Here is an 18,762-nt window from a genome sequence, read left to right as displayed (position 1 = left end):
AAATCAATATAAACTCTGGATCTTTATGTTTACGTTATCTTTAATCCAGTCATCATTACAAACATCTAAAGCAAATTTTGCAGCTGTAACATGTTTAATTCATCAGGATGTTCTCCAGGCTGACTGTCTCACTGTTATATCCTCATAATTTTAACATAGCATCTGCCAACATAAGACTAACATCCAGTTTTTAAAGGATCTGTTTAACTCTGCATATAAACTACTGCAGACATTCCCTATAATAAAAGATGGCATGAAACAAACACTCTCAGATGCTGCACTAAGAAAACTGACTTTAAAATATAGCTGTTTAACACTATAGCTAAACATATATGAATACTGTATATATTTATGTAATAAAATGAATATATAGTAGCATAATCATCTTTCTTCTGAGCTCTTTTCAATGATACATGTGATTAAGGTTACTTGGCATCTTGCCAAAGAACAAGTATAGCTAATGTATCCTGTGTTTTCCGGAAATACAGGGATACTATGGCATCAATTTACGCATTTTAAAAAAAAAACCCACTATACAACCTGCTCAATATTCCCAAATCCTTCAGACTGGTGTTTCTTTTCCTATCATTGAGCAAAACTTTCCTCTCAGTTACACACTGCATCTTCCTTGGAAGCTTCCAAAAGGTCTCCTTAATTTTCCCCAAATGTAGTGATAGGCAGATATATTGAAAAAGGAAAGAAAAAAGATTTGGGATGAAATCCTGGCCCCGGTTGAAATCAATGACAAAACTCCCATTTCAGAGTAGCAGCTGTGTTAGTCTGTATTCGCAAAAAGAAAAGGAGGACTTGTGGCACCTTAGAGACTAACAAATTTATTAGAGTATAAACTGTAGCTCACGAAAGCTTATGCTCTAATAAATTTGTTAGTCTCTAAGATGCCACAAGTACTCCTTTTCTTTTTGTGAAAACTCCCATTGACTTCAAATGAGACAGTATTTTACCCTACTAAATATAAACCCAGAGGGAAAATATATCTTCTCACCCACTTTGTCTCAAGTAATCATGACATCCAAAGAAACAAATACAGGAGGAGGAAATTAGAAAAAGGGGAAATATTTGCACTGGGAATTTGGCTTTAGAAAGTAGAAAGAAAGTAACTAGAAATGCTCCTGACAGCCTTCTGTCATGTTCACCAGCTGCAAAAAGTTGAGTTCATCAGATATCATGCCAGGAACATACTATTACTTTCTACCATGCTGCGTTTTTCATTCTTGCCTTTCACATTAACCTTTTCTAACAGACTGAAAAGCATGAAGATTTAATACTAAGATATATTTTAAAAATTCAGTTGGACAAAGTTCTGTAGTCAACAATATTGCTCAACACACTACAGCAGGCACACAACAGTATCCAGACCTCCATTCCTTAACCATAATTATGGACAGTTTGGGAATCAGCAACAATGTTGGATGAAATGTTACAGCTTTCCATTGGCAAACTTTTAGAATGCACGGCTATTACAAGTTTTATTCTTAAAGGGGAAATAATAATTTTAATAGCTTTTCCACAAATTCCAAGGCTGATTAAAAATCACCCTCAAAAGTTAAGAGCTCACTTGCAGAATTAGGCCAATAATTTGCATCAGTCACTACTATCTGACAATGCAGTGGTCACATATGGTACTCATGTTTTTAGAATTTTTACTACTAGAGGAACATTACTTTCTATCTTTTACTACATTCATTATACCAACCACATAACTGTTTGCAGTTTCTATCATAAATTCTTAGGGAGAGGACTAAAATGGAGAGAAACTGTCTAAGCCTTATTCAAGAAAGCAATTAAGCACTTTCCTGAATAGGGATACATTCTGAAATTGGGGGTTTCATGAATAAAGATATGTGCAACATTCATAGCGGTTACTGCATGTACTATCTTAGCAATTTGGAAGAAAGGAGCCCACATTCCCCTCTTTCATATTTATATTAGTTTGCCCTTTAGCTGCAAATCATTCCTAATGTGGATAGTTCTCACTGAGGATGCTTAGCATTCAGCATCTCATTGGATTGGGCCCCAAGAAAGAATTCTCAGGACATCTTACTGAACGTGCTATTCGTGGTAGTTATGTACACCTCCTCCTAGTATTCAGAAACTAACAAACATTTTATGTAATTCAGAATCACACAATAGTAATGTTTAAATACAAAAAACTGTTCATCAGTCGTATCTAGGACTCCTGTGTAGAGTGTCATTTCCCCTCCAATATTTTCTTTAACAATAGAATCCATTTAGGGCCGCTATCCACATCTTTAAATTTTCACAGGACATATAAATTAATAACTGCTTTCTACTTCAGCGACATTTTTTAAAACAGCTCTGAGCTTGGAAAAAAAAACTCTACAATGTTAGCTACAGAAACAATATGATAATTTAATCCATTTATTGTACACTATACATTAAGAATCCCATCTTCTCTCTTACAAAAAAAGCAATTCTAATTATTTACAATATTATAGTCCACTTTATCTAATTGCAGAAAGTAATGAATGGATTTATAGGTGATTGTCTGAAGTCATTTTGACAATATTGGGAAATATTTGAATCAAAATGTAAATGCTACAGGGTGAATCCAGTCCTCAGCATCCAGCTTGAGGATATTGGCTGGATACTGAGGAACACTGTGTGTGGAGGGGAGTAATCCTTCTCTGCTAACCAGTTCACAATGCGTCAGTGGAGCTGTTCAACACAAGTTACTCCAGCCCTAGTGTGCTCTCTCTGTCTATGAGGCAGGGAGGAAAGGGCTGAAGAATCCATGGAGCAGTGAATCCTCTTGCCCCATCCCTCGATCTCATCCTGCACAAATGGTACATGACCCTCAGCCTTTGTGGAGCTGGACTATGCACTGCACAGTGGATGCATTACTCCTGTCCCCAAAATCCTACACCTTATGCAGTGGAATGGCATCCGTTACACTAAGGATCCCTCTGCAGCTTTGGATGTTGGGGTACAATCAGGGCCGGATTTCCAGTTAGGTACAATAGGCACATGCCTAGGTGCACCAGCATTCTAGGGGCACCAAAAAGTTAAAAGTGGGTTAAAAGTTAAAAAATTTAATACAGTAGAACCTCAGAGTTCAGGACACCTTGGGAATGGAGGTTGTCCATAACTCTGAAATGTTCCGTAACTCTGAAGAAACCGGTGCCCCTCTTGTAGCTAAAGCCCCGAGCCTCAGCGCTCCCTGTGGGGCTGAAAACTGGGAGCAAAGCTGCAGGGTTGAGGCCCAGCGTCCCCCCCGCCCTCTATCTAAACCCCTGAGCCCCAGTGCTCCTGAGGGTCAGAAGCCCGGAGCCTTGACCCCATCCCCATCCTGTGGCTGCACACCCAACTCCCCGTGGCTGAAGCCCTGAGCCTCAGGGCAATACAGTATTTGGGGTGTTTTTTCTGTTTCTTTGCTTGCAGTGCTGCCCGATTGAGGACTTCTGGTTCCACAGGGTGTCCCCTTGACCGGGAAGTCTGTAACGCCGATGTTCATATAATTGAGGTTCTAGTGCATTTAAATCATTATTTATATTTCTTTTTGTTTCATTGTTTATAGAAAACACGAAGGTCAGCTGTTGGTGGGGAGGGGAATCTGGAAGATTCTGTGCATAAGGTGTAAATCTGGCCCTGGGCACAATTTGTTCCTAGTACCTACCTCCACAGAAGGACATGGATTATGGTTTCCATTAGCTGAACTTTACAGTGAAGAGATCATTGGAATGTAATTCCACATTACACCCAGAGTGAAGAAAATGTTGGGGGACAATCTACGTTTGGTATCTGGCCCGCCATTACCATAGCAACTCTGAGTCTTAAATATAGTTATTAGAGCTGGCTGGAAAATTTTTGACAAAACAGGTTTTTGTTTTTGTTTTTAAATAAGTCATGTATCTTATTTCCTCTTTAGGTTGCTCTTTTTAAGAGTTAATCCAATCTAGAGATTGATCAGAAGACTGGTGACACAACCTATTAATTACAGTTAATTAAGATGAACCCTAAGAGTGGTTTGACTGTTCCCATCTGGGATTGCTGCCTGCAGTGCCACACACTTGATGCACATGCATGATCTTCTGTTTGCCTACTCATCCCAATCTGTCAGCATGGCATTGTGCCCACTTACAAATTGATCAGACATAGGACATGTGTACAGAGCAATGATGAATTTAGTGCAGAATGAAAGCAGGAGAAAGTAAAGTTGATCTCCAGAGATTTTGCCAGTCTGCATATGAAAGTCCTCCCCACATGTCAACAGCTGTTCTCTTTTTGCTTTCTTTGCTGACCAGCATAATAGCATTATCTACAAACTCTTCCACATATGGACACAAGGTTGTAAATTGTTTTGCTGTGCATTTCTGGCGATGTTTCCAAAGTTTATGACACAGTTCTTAGGGCTCAAAAAAGTAACACACATGGCATCCTTTTTATCCAGCAGAAGAGCATCCTTTGCACAAATTTTCTTGTTGATTGTGCCTAAACCTATAAGCTTTTCTGTAAATACTTAAGATTGTCTATACTATATTTCCTTCACATAAGAATGAAAACATGTGCCAGGATTGCCTACAGGTAAAGTAACAATCTGTGGCCACATACATACACAGGCTATTTCTACACTACAAGCTAGGCATGTGATTCCCCTGCTCATGTACACCTACTTGCCATAGCTCAATGAGAGCTAGCATGACTATAAATAGCACTGTAGCTGTGGTAACACAGGTAGGGGCAGCAGAGGCATGGTTGAGACAAACCAAGTAGTTGTCCACTGGCTTTAGGTGAATTTACACTTGGCCTGGCTTAGCCATGGCTCCACTAGTGCTACACATGCTACTGCGGCTACACTGCTATTTATATGCATGCTAGCCCTCATTGAGCTACTGTAAGCACGTGTACGTGAGCAGGGGAAATCAACCTCTAGCTGTAGCCACAGCCATTAGTATGAACATATATCAGATACTAATAACAGAAATGTGTCATCATCTAAAACAATCATACACGTCAGCAAAGAGTAGAAACAATGGGGAAGGCCCTTGCACCCCAATGATCATATGATGAGGCAGCACACAGAGGAAGCTACTGAGTGGAGGAAACAGAAGTAAGGTGAAACAAGTCCTTGAACTGGTTTAATACACACGTGAGGAGGCTTTAAATTGGATCTTAAAATGAAGGGGGAGTTAGAGGAGTAGCATTATAATCACACAATAGTCTGACAAGTGTGAATTGTGGATTTTAGAACCAGCTACCATAAAGGGGAAAAGGGACAGGAAAAAAACCCCAAAAACTGTGGAGCATTAAATATATAAGAAAAATATAATTTATACTTTTAGGTCCTAGCAAAACTGAAATAAGTTCCTATCGCAACTTCATAATAATGTAGCTCCCAACTAGTGTAAACGTTCCCAGAGTTAGAACAAGACTTTGTCCAGATTCAGCAAAATCTTCTGGGCTGGTGCGGCTCTCTGCCAGGGGTTCAGGCTCAACTGTCTTTCAAGGATAGAGTAGACCCTTGTTTAGGCCAGGCTTCCAGGCTAGCTTTAATCCCAGGCTGACTAAGTCTTCCAAAACTGGAGCTGTCCTCTAACTAAACTACACTCCCAGGCCAGACCAATTCTTCCAAAGCTGAGGCAAGCATTATAGCTCCTGAACCCTGCACCCACTAAACTCCAGCCAATCAACACTCACTTTCAGTGACAGCAGTGGTATTATACATGAGAAGGTGGACAGCAGCCTTGTGCTCATGCTGAAGTCTACAGAACTGAGCCTTTATGAGATGCAGAAGTCAAGGTGAAGGAAAATGAAGGCATGGAAGAGAATTACCAAGAGAAATAAAGCCAAAGAATTATTGTTAAGGTGACAGAGACATGAGATAAACAAGGAGGTGGAGATTTGAAGATAAGATAGATATGAGGAGGAGAAAGAATTGAGTGTTATAGGTAATACTAGAGTTATAGACATCGGAGGCAATGAAGTTAGGACTCCAGTGGAGAGAGAAGATGGAGCTGTTCTTGAGGATGGCCCTTTTGTCCAAAAGAAGCATTTCTTAGGGTATGTCTACAGTGGACCTAGAGGTGTAATTTCCAGCTCAGGCAGACATCCCTGAACTAGCTCTGATGGGGGTGTGGCAGGACCCTCCGGCTTGAAGTGGTTTCCATCATACACAGGGTTTACAGTTTTGTTCAATGGCTTTCAGCATCTCCACTATACAATTTGTTCCATCGCCACTGGCTAATACACTAAAAATAGCATTGTAGCCACAGCTTGACAGGCAGCAGGACAGCCTAGCCGCCCTATCACATTTTGGCTTGCCCATTCAGAGTAGTTGTGCTCAGCCATACCTGTGTCAGATTACCTTTTTCCCTCCTCCACAAACTGGTTCTGAGCAACAGGCCGATTTATTTAAAAAGGGCTGAGAAAAGTCACTTTGAGAGGGGAACCCCAGAGAGCTGTCAGGGTTCTGTGGAGGACCCTGAGCAAGGATCTACAGGAGACTGAGAGGGGGCTCCAGAAAAGGAGCCCAGGAGTCAGAGCTCTATACCAGAGCTACATACAGACTGAAAAATAATCCATAACGGATTAGAAACTGAGCCCCAAAGTTGAGCTGAAGTGCAGCAAAAGCATTTTTGGTTTTATTTGGACTTGTGACCACTAAAGGGGATTGAACTCAGAGTGTCGCAGCTGCAGATTCCTTGTAAATCTCCAGGTGAGACAAAACCCAGGTGAGGGGAAGTTGAGACAGGGAGCTCCTGCAATGCCACACTCACTCAGTCAGAAGGGGGCTTGCAGATGCCCATTATTTGAAAAATAAAAAGTCAATTTTCCTACAACAGCTACTTTCATATTCATTGCCACTTAAACATAAAGGTTTGTTGGCATGCCCCAGGTACATATGTAGGATTTCAGACGGGATTGTACTCAGCATGGATAGCCTCTCTGGTCACCCACACAGCCTCAGCTACACTGCCATTTTTAGCACATTAGCTCAATAAGAACGAGCACAGGTATGTCTACCCGAACTGGAAATTACACTTCCAGTTCCACTGTAGACATACCCATAGAGACACCAAGCTATAGGAACATGAGATAAAGTTACGAGTTTACCAAATCAGTACAGACAGACGGTAGTCATTAAAAGATATCTAAAAAGGTATATAGATAAGCATCTACAATTTAACAAGAAAGGTTAAAGGTGGAGCTATGAGGACAGAGAGAAGATAAGCAGAAAAGGCATCAGTCATAGGCATATAGGACTTTACAACTGATGCACCTGTCTGTAGGGGTGGTTTTAAGTAAGCACAGCGTTGCCAGTGCCATAGTCACCCATTTTACTGGAGAATGCAAAAATCCAACAATACCACATTTTACTAAGCTCATTTCAACCTAAACTGTTATCAGCCCAGTTTATAACTGTGTGTACAATTTGTAACTCACGCAGCAACAATAGATATGCTCAAAGTCTTACAATATAGGTTATATCTTGTCCTCCCTGGTTGTGCGCCAAAGAAACTCTTGCTTCCCTCAGGCCAACAATGGAACCTCAACATTGTAGGCTCAATTCTCCACTAGTGTAAATCACTGTCACTCCAGAAATCAAAGGGGAGTATAGAAGTCAATGAAGTTAAGTCCATTTACATCCATTTAGGATCTGTCCCTATTCATTGTTTAATTGGGGGATTTCAATATTTGCTCCTCATCTTTCTAGGCTACCATTTTAAAATCTTCTTTCCTTCCACAGCCTTTTTTTCCTGATCCTACAGAGAAGGATTGTCAGTAAAGTTGCATGGAATTCTCATTTTTTCAGTTTGGGAATTTCTCACATCTATGAAAGATTAATGAAACGCCACCAAAAAATTTGCAGAACTCAAAAAATACAGTAATTTTATAATTATACGATATCTCCCAATAGACATATAAAATGATTCTTAGATTATGTACATGCATACACTTGAAAAATCAAGACTGAGGAATAATTTCACAGTGTAACTTTGTAATAAATCCCCAGAGGAAATATCTCTGCTTTTTGTTCCCATCTGCAAAGCTATGTAATCGATTCACGACTGATGTGTTAATGCTGCCTTTTCCTGTCAAAGTCTCTTTGGAAATATATTAAAGTATCCCGGGTTCTCCCCTGACATAACCCCTTGATATTGAAAAATAGGATTCTCTGACATGCATCACATTTCAGGCAAAGGGCCACAATAAAACCTCCAGTGCCAAAGTGTTCATGAATATTAATATACAAAAAATAAAAAGCAGCAATCTAACAGTATGCAGAATAGAGTGGGAAAATACTGCCTTTTATGACAAAAATGATTCACATGGTCTCAGTCTCTTCTAAGCACTCTTGTGTAATTAGAAATCGCAGTATATTTGCTACAGGGTATATTTGCAATATTGTATGAGTTTTAAAAAAATCATAGGCAAGTGTTTTCAAAGCAAGGGATTTTGTTGGTTTGATGTTAATCAAAAATAGAGAGATGCATAATTAGCTTGACTCTGCATGGTCCTTCCACGCCCTCCATCCCACACACACACACACACACACTACATGCAGAACAATCAGAAGAAATTATTTTTATTCTGGTCTACGCTGTGTCTGCTTTGTGTCACAGCACTGTTGGAAAGTGGCACTGAACCCGAGAGCTCCTCCACTGGAACTGAGCAGCTACTATAGTGACTTTAGCTCCAGACATCCAGTTTGATCTGTATAAAGGGGACATAGCAGGGAAAAGGAGGTATTACTAGGGGCCTCCACTGTGATCCTTAGCTGGTATATGTGCTTTTGGGGGCATAGAGAAGCCTGTGCAAGTTAAAGCAGCTTTAAGGCTGCTCTAACTTGTGACAGGAGAGTGGCCCAGGATCAGAAAAATGCAAATGTGCTTAAAGCCACCTTTGAATGTCCCGTAATCTTGAACTGAGCCATGCACAATTTGGCCATAGCCAAGGAACCTTTATGTTTAAGTGGCAATGAAGAAGAAAGAAGGTTCTGTGGAAGGGGACTTATTCTTCTAATAATGAGTATATGCAAGCTGAAATACTCTGCACTTGGGTAGCATAAACAAACTGAAAATATATCCTTATCAATTATCACACTGTAGCCTCATTTCAAAGAGCAAACTGTACCTTTGTCTTATCATATAAGGCATGGTTATCCAACATCATCTTCCTTTCATGAGTGGCATATCTTCGTAGGTCACGCTCAAATTGCTGTATAATACACAACAAGTTACACCAAACCAAATTGAGTACTCACTTTGTTGCTTAATATGCATAAGCATTAGAATTCCAATCCAAATTATAAATGAATGGATTTTAAAATAGCATGATTAACAACCATCTTCTGCTAAGAGACATATTCTAGACAGCTTCAGTACAGCTAATCAAGACCTTCATAAAATGAATGTTTTCGGAGGATGCACAAAGACTTATATTCTCACCAACTGAAGCACCAGGTAAGTTAGAGCCATTTAAAACTACTTTAAAAATGTGTGTGTGTGTGAAAAAGCCTACTCACCATTTATAAGGAAGTTTGTCAGGTCAATGTTATTGTACATATAACATGCAGAAATATGAACTGGCATTCATTTGTACATTATCAGTTTCATTTAATGGATCTAACTTAAGTCTCATGGTAGTCCCATAATGAATGGCCACTCACAGGGATATTATTTTGACGTAAAATACTACATCATATTAACTTTCCCTGATACTAGTTGCCTTACTAATGGTATAGCATTGTAACAAGAAATAGTTTAGCAAGCAAACTGTGCGTATATGCTTAATTTAATCACCCCATTTTTCTAAATCGGGGTGGCCAACCTGTGGCTCCGGAGCCACATGCAGCTCTTCAGACGTTAATATGTGGCTTCTTGTATAGGCACCGACTCCGGGGCTGGAGCTACAGGCGCCAACTTTCCAATGTGCTGGAGGGTGCTCACTGCTCAATCCCTGGCTCTGCCACAGGCCCTGCCCCCACTTCACCCCTTCCTGCCCCCTCCCCTGAGTCTGCCAAGACTTTGCTTCACCCCCCCCCCCCAAAAGCCTCCTGCACACCACAAAACAGCTGATCAGGAAGTGCGGGGAGAGAGGGGGAGGCGCTGATCGGCTGGGCTGCCGGGAGGTGGGAGGCGCTGGGAGTGGGGGAGCTGCTGACATATTACTGTGGCTCTTTGGCAATGTACATTGGTAAATTCTGGCTCCTTCTCAGGCTCTGGTTGACCTCCCCTGTTCTAAATCAAGAAAGGTTTGGTTATTTTAGGCTTTCAGTGGTGCAGAAACATTTAGCTAGCACTGGGTACCTGCCTAAAGGCATACATGGTAATTCACAAAGGCACAAATTTGGTGCAATGTGGTGTAGGAGTGTGATCCCTGAGGAGGGAGGGGAAAGAGACCCCTGCCACATGGCAAATACTCCCAGAGTAGAGTCTGAGTCTGCAGGACCTGACAAATTCAGAAAAACTAGGTTAAGGGGTGACTTGATTACAGTCTAAGTATTTACATAGGGGACATATTTAATAATGAGCTTTTCAGTTACAAGGAGAAAGGTATAACATGATCCAATGGCTAGAAGTTGAAGCTAGACAAATTCAGCGTGGAAATGATGCATACATTTTTAACAGTCAGGGTAATTAACCACTGGAACAATTTACCAAGGCTCATGGTGGATTCTCCGTCACTTACAAAGTCTTTTTTTTTAGGATCTGCTCTAGGAATTATTTTGGGGACGTTCTATGTCCTGTCTTATACTGGAGGTCAGACTATTTAATCACACTGGTTTCTTCTGGCCCTGGAATCTATAAACCCAAAACCGAGGTTAATTTAAGATCTCAAGGATTGCATACAGGGGGTTAAGAGATTAGAAATAGGATTTAGAAGTAGGCAAGAGAAATAATTGGATGTTGCAATTGCCTTTTCTGAAAAGGTTTGTAAAATGGTTAACTGAAGGAGACTCCATCAGTCAGTCTTCTCTTTCTTTAAGAACTGAATTTCTTTTTATGTTTTACATAGGAGCAAAATAGGCTTTTGAGTTAAAAATGTTGACCATGGAAGGGAAAAGTAGGTATTTTCTATGGTAAAATTATCTCTGCACTGAGTTTCTACTAGACAGAAGTAAGTTAGCACAGCACATCTCACTACAGGATCCCTGAACACTCTTAACCCTGCTTAGCATTTCCTGCATGGACACAGCTACAGAAGTAAAACTGACATAATATAAATGGTGAGTTGGGGCCATTGAACTAGGTTGTCTCCTGTGTTACAGCCCTTTTTCACTGCTGCCATCCATAGGAGCCATAATGGGGCCACAAAAGTCCAGCACATAATTCATCTGTCAAAGGGGAACTCTTTGTTGATACAAGTGTACTATAGCTGGCTCCTGTACTAATGTGTCTCCATTACTGGCCTGGTATAAGAGGTGTAATGGGAGGGAAGCCAGGGGCCTGTCAGAGATAGGGAGCAGTGGAGCTTCATTGGAGGACCATTAAGGACCTTATATCAGTGGCACTTAGAGAAGTCCAATAGCTGCTCTAAATCATGTAGAGGCTAAGGCCAGCCCTGCAAATTGACTTTATACGCAGCTCCCTGATTTCAGAGTAGCAGCCGTGTTAGCTCCCTGATATGTCTCCCCATCCCCACATCCTGAATAGGGCTATTTACTCCAGAAAAATATGAAGAAAGGAACATTCACCAACTGAAAAGTCCAGCAACAACAAAAATAGGTTAAAAGAAAAGGAAGACTTGTGGCACCTTAGAGACTAACAAATTTATTTGAGCATAAGCTTTCGTGAACTACAGCTCACTTCATCGGATGCACCTTAAGTGATCACTCTTGTTACAGTGTGTATGGTAACACCCATTGTTTCATGTTCTCTATGATGTATATAAATCTCCCCACCGTATTTTCCACTGAATGCATCCGATGAAGTGAGCAGTAGCTCACGCAGGCTTATGCTAAAATAAATTTGTTAGTCTCTAAGGTGCCACAAGTCCTCCTTTTCTTTTTGTGAATACAGACTAACATGGCTGCTACTCTGAAAAATAGGTTAGTAGTTCAAAGAAAAAAAATGTAGGCTCTTGAAGTTACTTACCCTGGAGCCAGTCCAACCTAACAGAGCATATGCATATTGTTCAAAGGGGCTTACTACCAGATCCACACGGATTGCCTTCCAGTCTTTCACTTCTGCCTTATCAGATTCTTTTGATGTATCACAACTGCTGGTGTCCGCTCTTTGCTGATGTAATTTTAAAATTGCAAAGCATTTCTGGAAGTGATCAAAAGCATCAACTTTTCTGCTTGGTAGTTTTGCCTGCTCAAGTGTTGATTCAATGAGATCATAGTATAAAAGCAAGCCCTAAAAAAGAAAGCACTGCTTACTTTTTTTGATTTTACTAGAAATTCAGAATTTCCAGATAGATAGTCTTACATAAACAAACTCACACCTATATAGTTGTTACAGCTATCATGGTACTGTACACCAGAGACGAAATCCCAGCATATTGACAACATGAAGCCCAGCAGACCAACTCTTATTGACTGGGATGCATAGCTGTTGGGGAGATGTTAGCAGATCATGAGAGGGAGATCATCAGAGACAGGCATGCCTCTGATGAGGAGGCAATGTTTGCTACTGTGCACCCCCCACCCCCAACCCAAACATTTTGGGGTTAATGTCAGGTAGTCAGTCCTTGGTGGGGATTGTTGGTGCATCCTCATAGGTCATACATCTGGGAAGATTGAATAGGTCTGCATTGTCTAGGGTATAGTCCTACCTGACAAATTCCAAACAGAGCTGTCAGTCTAGGAGATGGACAGTGCCCATACCTGTCAGGATTTTCAGAAAGGAGATAGCACAAGACCTATACACTATAGCAATGCACTATACACATCAGGTCATCTTTAACAATCAGGACCAGCTATCAGTAATTCCATTTTCTGAGACACCTTCCACAACCTGAAAACACTCAGACACATGCCCAGAATTCTAGTGTTCTTGGAATTAGTTTGGTTTTTAAGTTGTTTTGTCCAGTGATCATTCCATATCCCCCATTTTATCGTCATTTTCTTTCTAGCAGTGACCTCCGTTGCCATATTTTTTCATTTAGTTTTAATTTCCATTCATCCCTATTTATTATCCATCATAGTTAGTTTATTTGCTAGGGTTTCAACCTTGCTTTCTAGGTTCTGAAATGCGAGTTCTAACCTGTATCCTATTGGTTTTCTTGGGAAGAACTTCCAGTAGCTCTCTAATAGAGAGCTCCCAAGCTGTTTTGAAAGACGGGAAATGTCCTGTGAGTACAGCTAGTGCCTATAATGTAAGGGAGGGATGTTTCTTGTCTAATCTTCTGCTCCCTATTTTCATGTTAGGCATTTCAAGAAAACATTTCTTAGCTCACTTTGGTTTCCATCATGCAATTGTAGAGCTGTAATTCAGTATTGGAACTCTGCTATGGAGCACCCTGGCCTTTTCCCTTGTTGATTGGGCTATGTCCTCCAGTGAATACATAGTAAGTATCCACAGGTAGTGTTTGGTAGTAAGTGTGACTATGAGGCCATTTCAAGATTACACATCTATAGATTTATTGCTTTTCCATAGTTAAATGGCTTGGCAATTTGTAAGAGTTAAAAGGAATAAAATGTAAAGACATACCATGTTGCAAATAGCTACTTTAACATAAATAAAAGGGGGAATTAGACAACAAATTATACAAGTGCTGACTTCAGCAAGCAGCTGAAATCTGATTTAAAAGCCAGAATGCCACTTCTAAATAGGAATCAAGGCCCAGGATAAATCCACTGGGATAATGTTTCCGATTAACTTAATTTGATTAGGTGCTGGACATTGCCATTGCTCCATAAAAATGCAGTTGAAACAGCACTTCCCTAGGTTCAAACAAATTAAAAAAAAAAAAAAAAAGACTGTTAAAGAGTGCAGTCAACCATGAAGATCTAGTAGAGCTCTGGATATTGCCGGTTTAAAACAGCACATTTACATTACACCGTGTAAATTAGTGCATCTGCAGCTTCTGCAAACACCAGTTCTTTGACCTACATTCTGTACATTTCTTTAGCCCTTATTTACAGGTTTAGATTTTTAAATGAAGATTAACAGACATTTTATCTCACAGATTTCCAGCACTGTCAAAACCAAGAGAGGATTTTGTGGAAGGTTGGAGTTGGAGGACAAGTAGAACAATTTTCCTACTTAAAAAAAAAAAGCCACACTTTTTTTTTTTTTTTAAAGAAAAAACAGGTTGAATTTTGGCACCTCAAAAGTGCTCATTTTGAAGCAAATCCACGATCACATTCAGGATGGTAGAAGTCTGGGACAACAATAAATTTATCACTTCTGTAGATTAATTTTAATTAGGGCTTAATGAAGTCCAACCCCATTTTTGACATCACATAGACATGATTCTCAGGTGGTGAAAATTGGCATCATTCTATTGAAGATAAACTAGGCCAGTTTATACCAGTTTATTCTTCTTTCCAAGCCGGAAAGGCACCAGTGCTGCTGTTCTTGGTCTGCTGCTAAAACAGTTTGCGTGAGAGAGAGAGAGACTGTAATTGTCTCAGCTGTACACACACACACACACACACACACACACACCAAAAATCCACAGCCTTATCTTCAAGAGCTGGAGAAAATTATTGGTATGGGAAAGTTACATGTTGTTTCTGCAAATTCTGAACTTTCATTTCAGCCAAATTATTTCCCCCCCCCCCCATTGCCAGGATACAGCCATCACAGGTAATAAATGTGCTGCTGCCCTTTTAAATCAGACCTTGAATAGAACTGCCTCCAGTACCGAGCATAGCCCCGTCATTTAGCTCCCTGCCATTCACCTCAATGAGACCTCTCCTCTCCCATCCATTCCCCTCAATGAGGTGTGAATGTCAGAGTCTGATTTGGATCATTTAAATGCTAAGATTATTCAACACAGGCTGATTATTCTTTGTCTTTCCTTAGAAAAAACAAAACCAAAAAACCCAAGAAAATGAATGCCAAGCTGTGCTAATGCAGTGTTAAGTGTGTACAGTTAAAAATGTTAAGTGAAAGAGTGCAAAAGTTAAAATCCTCACAGCAATATTATCTCTGCTATGTCAGGGGTATATATTTAACATAAAGAGAAATATATTTAGATATGCTTCTAACAAAATATAAAAATAGAAAACACTATACACTGTATGCATTAAAAAGTTGTATTGACACATATGGCTAAGAAACTACTGACCCAGAGACTTCCAAACTGCAGCCCACAGGGGAAGTCATTTTACATGGCCTCTGAAGCACACTTCATTTTTAAAGCATTGCTGAACTATTAAAAAATAACGTCTACCACACTGCAGCTTTTCCATTTTACCATTCCATTTTGAAGCTCAGAGGAGACATCTTCTGTTTCTAGACCCACTTATCCGTAATGCTGATGCATCAAAGAGCAATATGGTGTTGTTGACTTACCCACTTAGTTTTTCCAACAGCTTTCAGTAGAAATACACTGCAAAACTAAACTTTTCAACTAACAAAAAGCTCCTTCTAAACTATTTAAATTAGTTTTTCCATAGTTTACAAGTTAAACATTGCAGAATCCTTCACTAAAAGCAGTTAAAAGAAAGTCAGCATCATGACCTTAGTGACGTTCTTTGATGCATCCGAGCTTTGAAGCACAAAAGTGGGAAAGAAGCAAGGAGGCAGACAGGTTTACTGTCAAAAAGTATAAAAGCGCTTTACAATTTTTTAAAAAATTAATCTAAGGCAATAAAAAAGGCAGGAGGAGTACAATTCCTCTTTGTTTTTGCATTTTGATTTTGTTGGCAGCCAATTTCTCCAGCATTGACAGTAGGAAGATGAGTATTAGAAGTGACATAGTACTGAGTTCAAGCAGCATAAACAGCAGTGCGAGCAGCAGATTTATACACTATAAACAAGGATTTTTTGTTGGGGGGGGAGGGGAAGGGGACTCTGCCTATCTCTTAAACTGATCCCCAGTATATTTAGGCTTGGCTCTTTCTGCCAACTTACACCCTTCCTCCACCACCTCTACCTGCCATTTCCTTCATTTCTTTGCTCTCATGGCTTCTCCAACTGAAGCCTGATCCATTTATCAACCCCTTCTCCTTTCTTTACTTACCATCCTCTCTTCTCCCTGTGCTTCATCTGCCTAGTTTTATCTCTCTCTCTTTTTTAAACAGCTTTCTATTTTCAGTTCCCTGTCCCTTAGTTTAAATAGAGCAGCACAAGGTGAACTGCACTGCCCGCGTGTGTGGCTGTCTGATTCCCTCAATTATAAGCATTGATCCCACGAGAATAAGAGGGGTACTATTCGAAGTTTCCTGTGTGGGGGGGGAATGAAGTGCTGCACTCACAGTGTGCAGACTCTTACCCCAGCTGAAGGCATGGCACATTTTTCAATCTGGCATTAGCTATATAGTCCTGGAGAGCCCTCCCACAGCTCCTATTTGAAGTCTAAAGACAGCTGCCCAGAAGACAGCGTACGTTGCCCTGTATAAAGTGAGTAGGGTCCCCGTGAAAGAAGCTTTAAAAAAACAACAACAACAGGTTTCAGAGTAGCAGCCGTGTTAGTCTGTATTCGCAAAAAAGAAAAAGGAGTACTTGTGGCACCTTAGAAACTAAAACTTATTTGCGCATAAGCTTTCATGAGCTACAGCTCACTTCATCGGATGCATTCAATAATAACAGCACAGATCCTTACTGGATCCTCACAGATCCTCCATTGACTTCAAAGCTATGGCAATTTACACCTGCTGAGGATCTGTCCCAATAAGTATACTGTGCATAACTAAAGTAGAAGCCCAGGACTCAGAAGGAAGGCTTGGAATTTCTTCAGAGATTGGAAGCTGACTGGAGGAAGGGAGCTAGGGCTGTGTTGTGTACCTATGGAGAAGGATCCAGGATCTACTGAGAAAGTTGGTAGGTTAGCATTTGGTCAGCTCAAAAGCTCTGTACCACCTTCACAGATATCTGTTAGGAGGCTTTTCCAAACCACTGAATCATTTGATGTCTGTTCCTAATTAACACACTGAAAAATACATATAATTCCAGAACTAATTTAAAATTATCCTCTCTCTACCACTTGAACTGAAAGCTGATCTTACTTAGCTTCTGGGCTTTTGACAATTCACTTCACAAAGAGAGCTGTCCTTTTACGTGAAGCAAAATGATTTCCAATGTAATGCCAAGAAAAGTGACTCTGAAAGCAATATGTCCTCCAAATACAAATACTATTACATTTCATATGAGACAAAAGAATGTGCCTGACTTGTAATCAATCCCTTTGAATGGTACAGTAATTAAATTTATATTGATATTTTTACTAGCAATGAATGTAAGGAGAAGTAGCAGATTGATTATTCCCAAGAGACCATATTTATTGAGCTAAAATAGTTTGAGGCACCTGCACCATCTAATATTCAAATCCTTTCTGGAGAGTTAAATATTAGTATCATAAGCATTTCTAAGGCACTCATCACCTATCTCTACATCAGCTTACAGTGCTGAATCCAGTGCTGTTAACAAAATTCCTTTATATTGTGACAAAGGTCTGTCCTTGTCTCTGTGGGTCCCGCATTTCCTGGCAGATTTTGATAGCCTCAGAGGCTCACTATGACCCTCCACATAACCCTTCTCTCTCTAGAGAGAAGCGTCACAGTCTGCTGAGCCATTTTCATCATAAGCCAGCGAGGGAAGGTGAGGAGAAGCTATCCTCCCTTGCACAGACTCTGTTATCTCCCAGTCTCAGTGATTAATCAGGGGGAGGGAGGGGAGAGAGGCAAAGGGGTGAGGCCCAGGCCCACCCTCTACACCAGGCTCCAGCCCAGGGACCCTAATAGTATCAGCTATGGTAGCTGACCATACAATTCCCTGGGCTACTTCCCCACAGCAGCTCCCACTTCCTCAAGCTCCATTTTACCCTTACCTCAGGGCCTCCTTCCTTGTGCCCGATATGGTGTGTACTGCTCAGTCTCTCCAACAGCACAACTTCCTCCCACAGCTCCTTATATCCACACCCACCTGACTAACTGAGAGGCTTTTAACTAAGTTTCAGCCAGTCCCTGATTGGCTTCAGGTGTCCCAATCAACCTAGCCTTCTCCCTGCCTTCTGGAAAGTTCTTAATTGGCCCCAGGTGTCTTAATTAACCTGGAGCAGCTGCCATTTAACTTATCCTGGTACCAGGGATTTGTTTAGCCTGGAGCTAATATATCTATATCCCACTACTTTTCTAAAGCCATCTGGCCTTGCCCTGTCACATTTTTGACATTATTATTATTTTGACAGCAAATATTATTTGCTTCATACCTGCTTTTTCCATAAGTCAATCACTTTATGTAAAACTTCTTCCTCTTGTCTTAGTCCTGGACTGGTGATCAGAAAATCGACATCATGTCCAATCTTCTTACCCCTAGCAATAATAAATATGAAGAATAAAACAGTAAAGTTCCTGCTGAATTTCAGCCTTACTTTCAAAGAGAATATTTTTGCTGCATTATAAGAAGAGTTTGCAGGATAAAATGATAGCAATGTTTCTTCAAACATAATCAAAATGGAATCTATTTCTTTTATCAGACCTGTCACTGTTCTTTGTTAAGCAATAATTTACAGTATTTGATGTATTTCTTCTGTTGTTCAAACTAGATAATACAGATCGTTTTGGTAACTTGAGATGTTAAATCTCTCTCTTCAAATCTTAGAAAAGAAGGAGGAAATCATAATCAGGATATAATAGTATATATTATGAATCCAGAGCAGCAACAG

General features: G+C 40.3%; 1 protein-coding gene across 1 annotated transcript in view; it reads right to left on the bottom strand.

Moving 5' to 3' along the window:
* DNTT (DNA nucleotidylexotransferase) overlaps positions 1–18,762 on the bottom strand; it is a 149,733-nt gene that overhangs the window by 22,314 nt on the left and 108,657 nt on the right. Inside the window, exons 8-10 of the mRNA XM_043518301.1 lie at positions 18,307–18,409; positions 12,078–12,341; positions 9,115–9,198 (exon numbers count right to left, since the gene is read on the bottom strand). Of these exons, the coding sequence (XP_043374236.1) occupies positions 9,115–9,198; positions 12,078–12,341; positions 18,307–18,409 (451 nt within the window). The remainder of the gene's footprint in view (positions 1–9,114; positions 9,199–12,077; positions 12,342–18,306; positions 18,410–18,762) is intronic.

The sequence above is a fragment of the Dermochelys coriacea genome, chromosome 7 (genome assembly GCF_009764565.3).
Source record: "Dermochelys coriacea isolate rDerCor1 chromosome 7, rDerCor1.pri.v4, whole genome shotgun sequence".
Lineage (NCBI taxonomy): Eukaryota > Metazoa > Chordata > Testudines > Dermochelyidae > Dermochelys > Dermochelys coriacea.
Note: the sequence above shows the minus strand (reverse complement) of the source record. Positions and strands in the feature narration are given on the sequence as shown.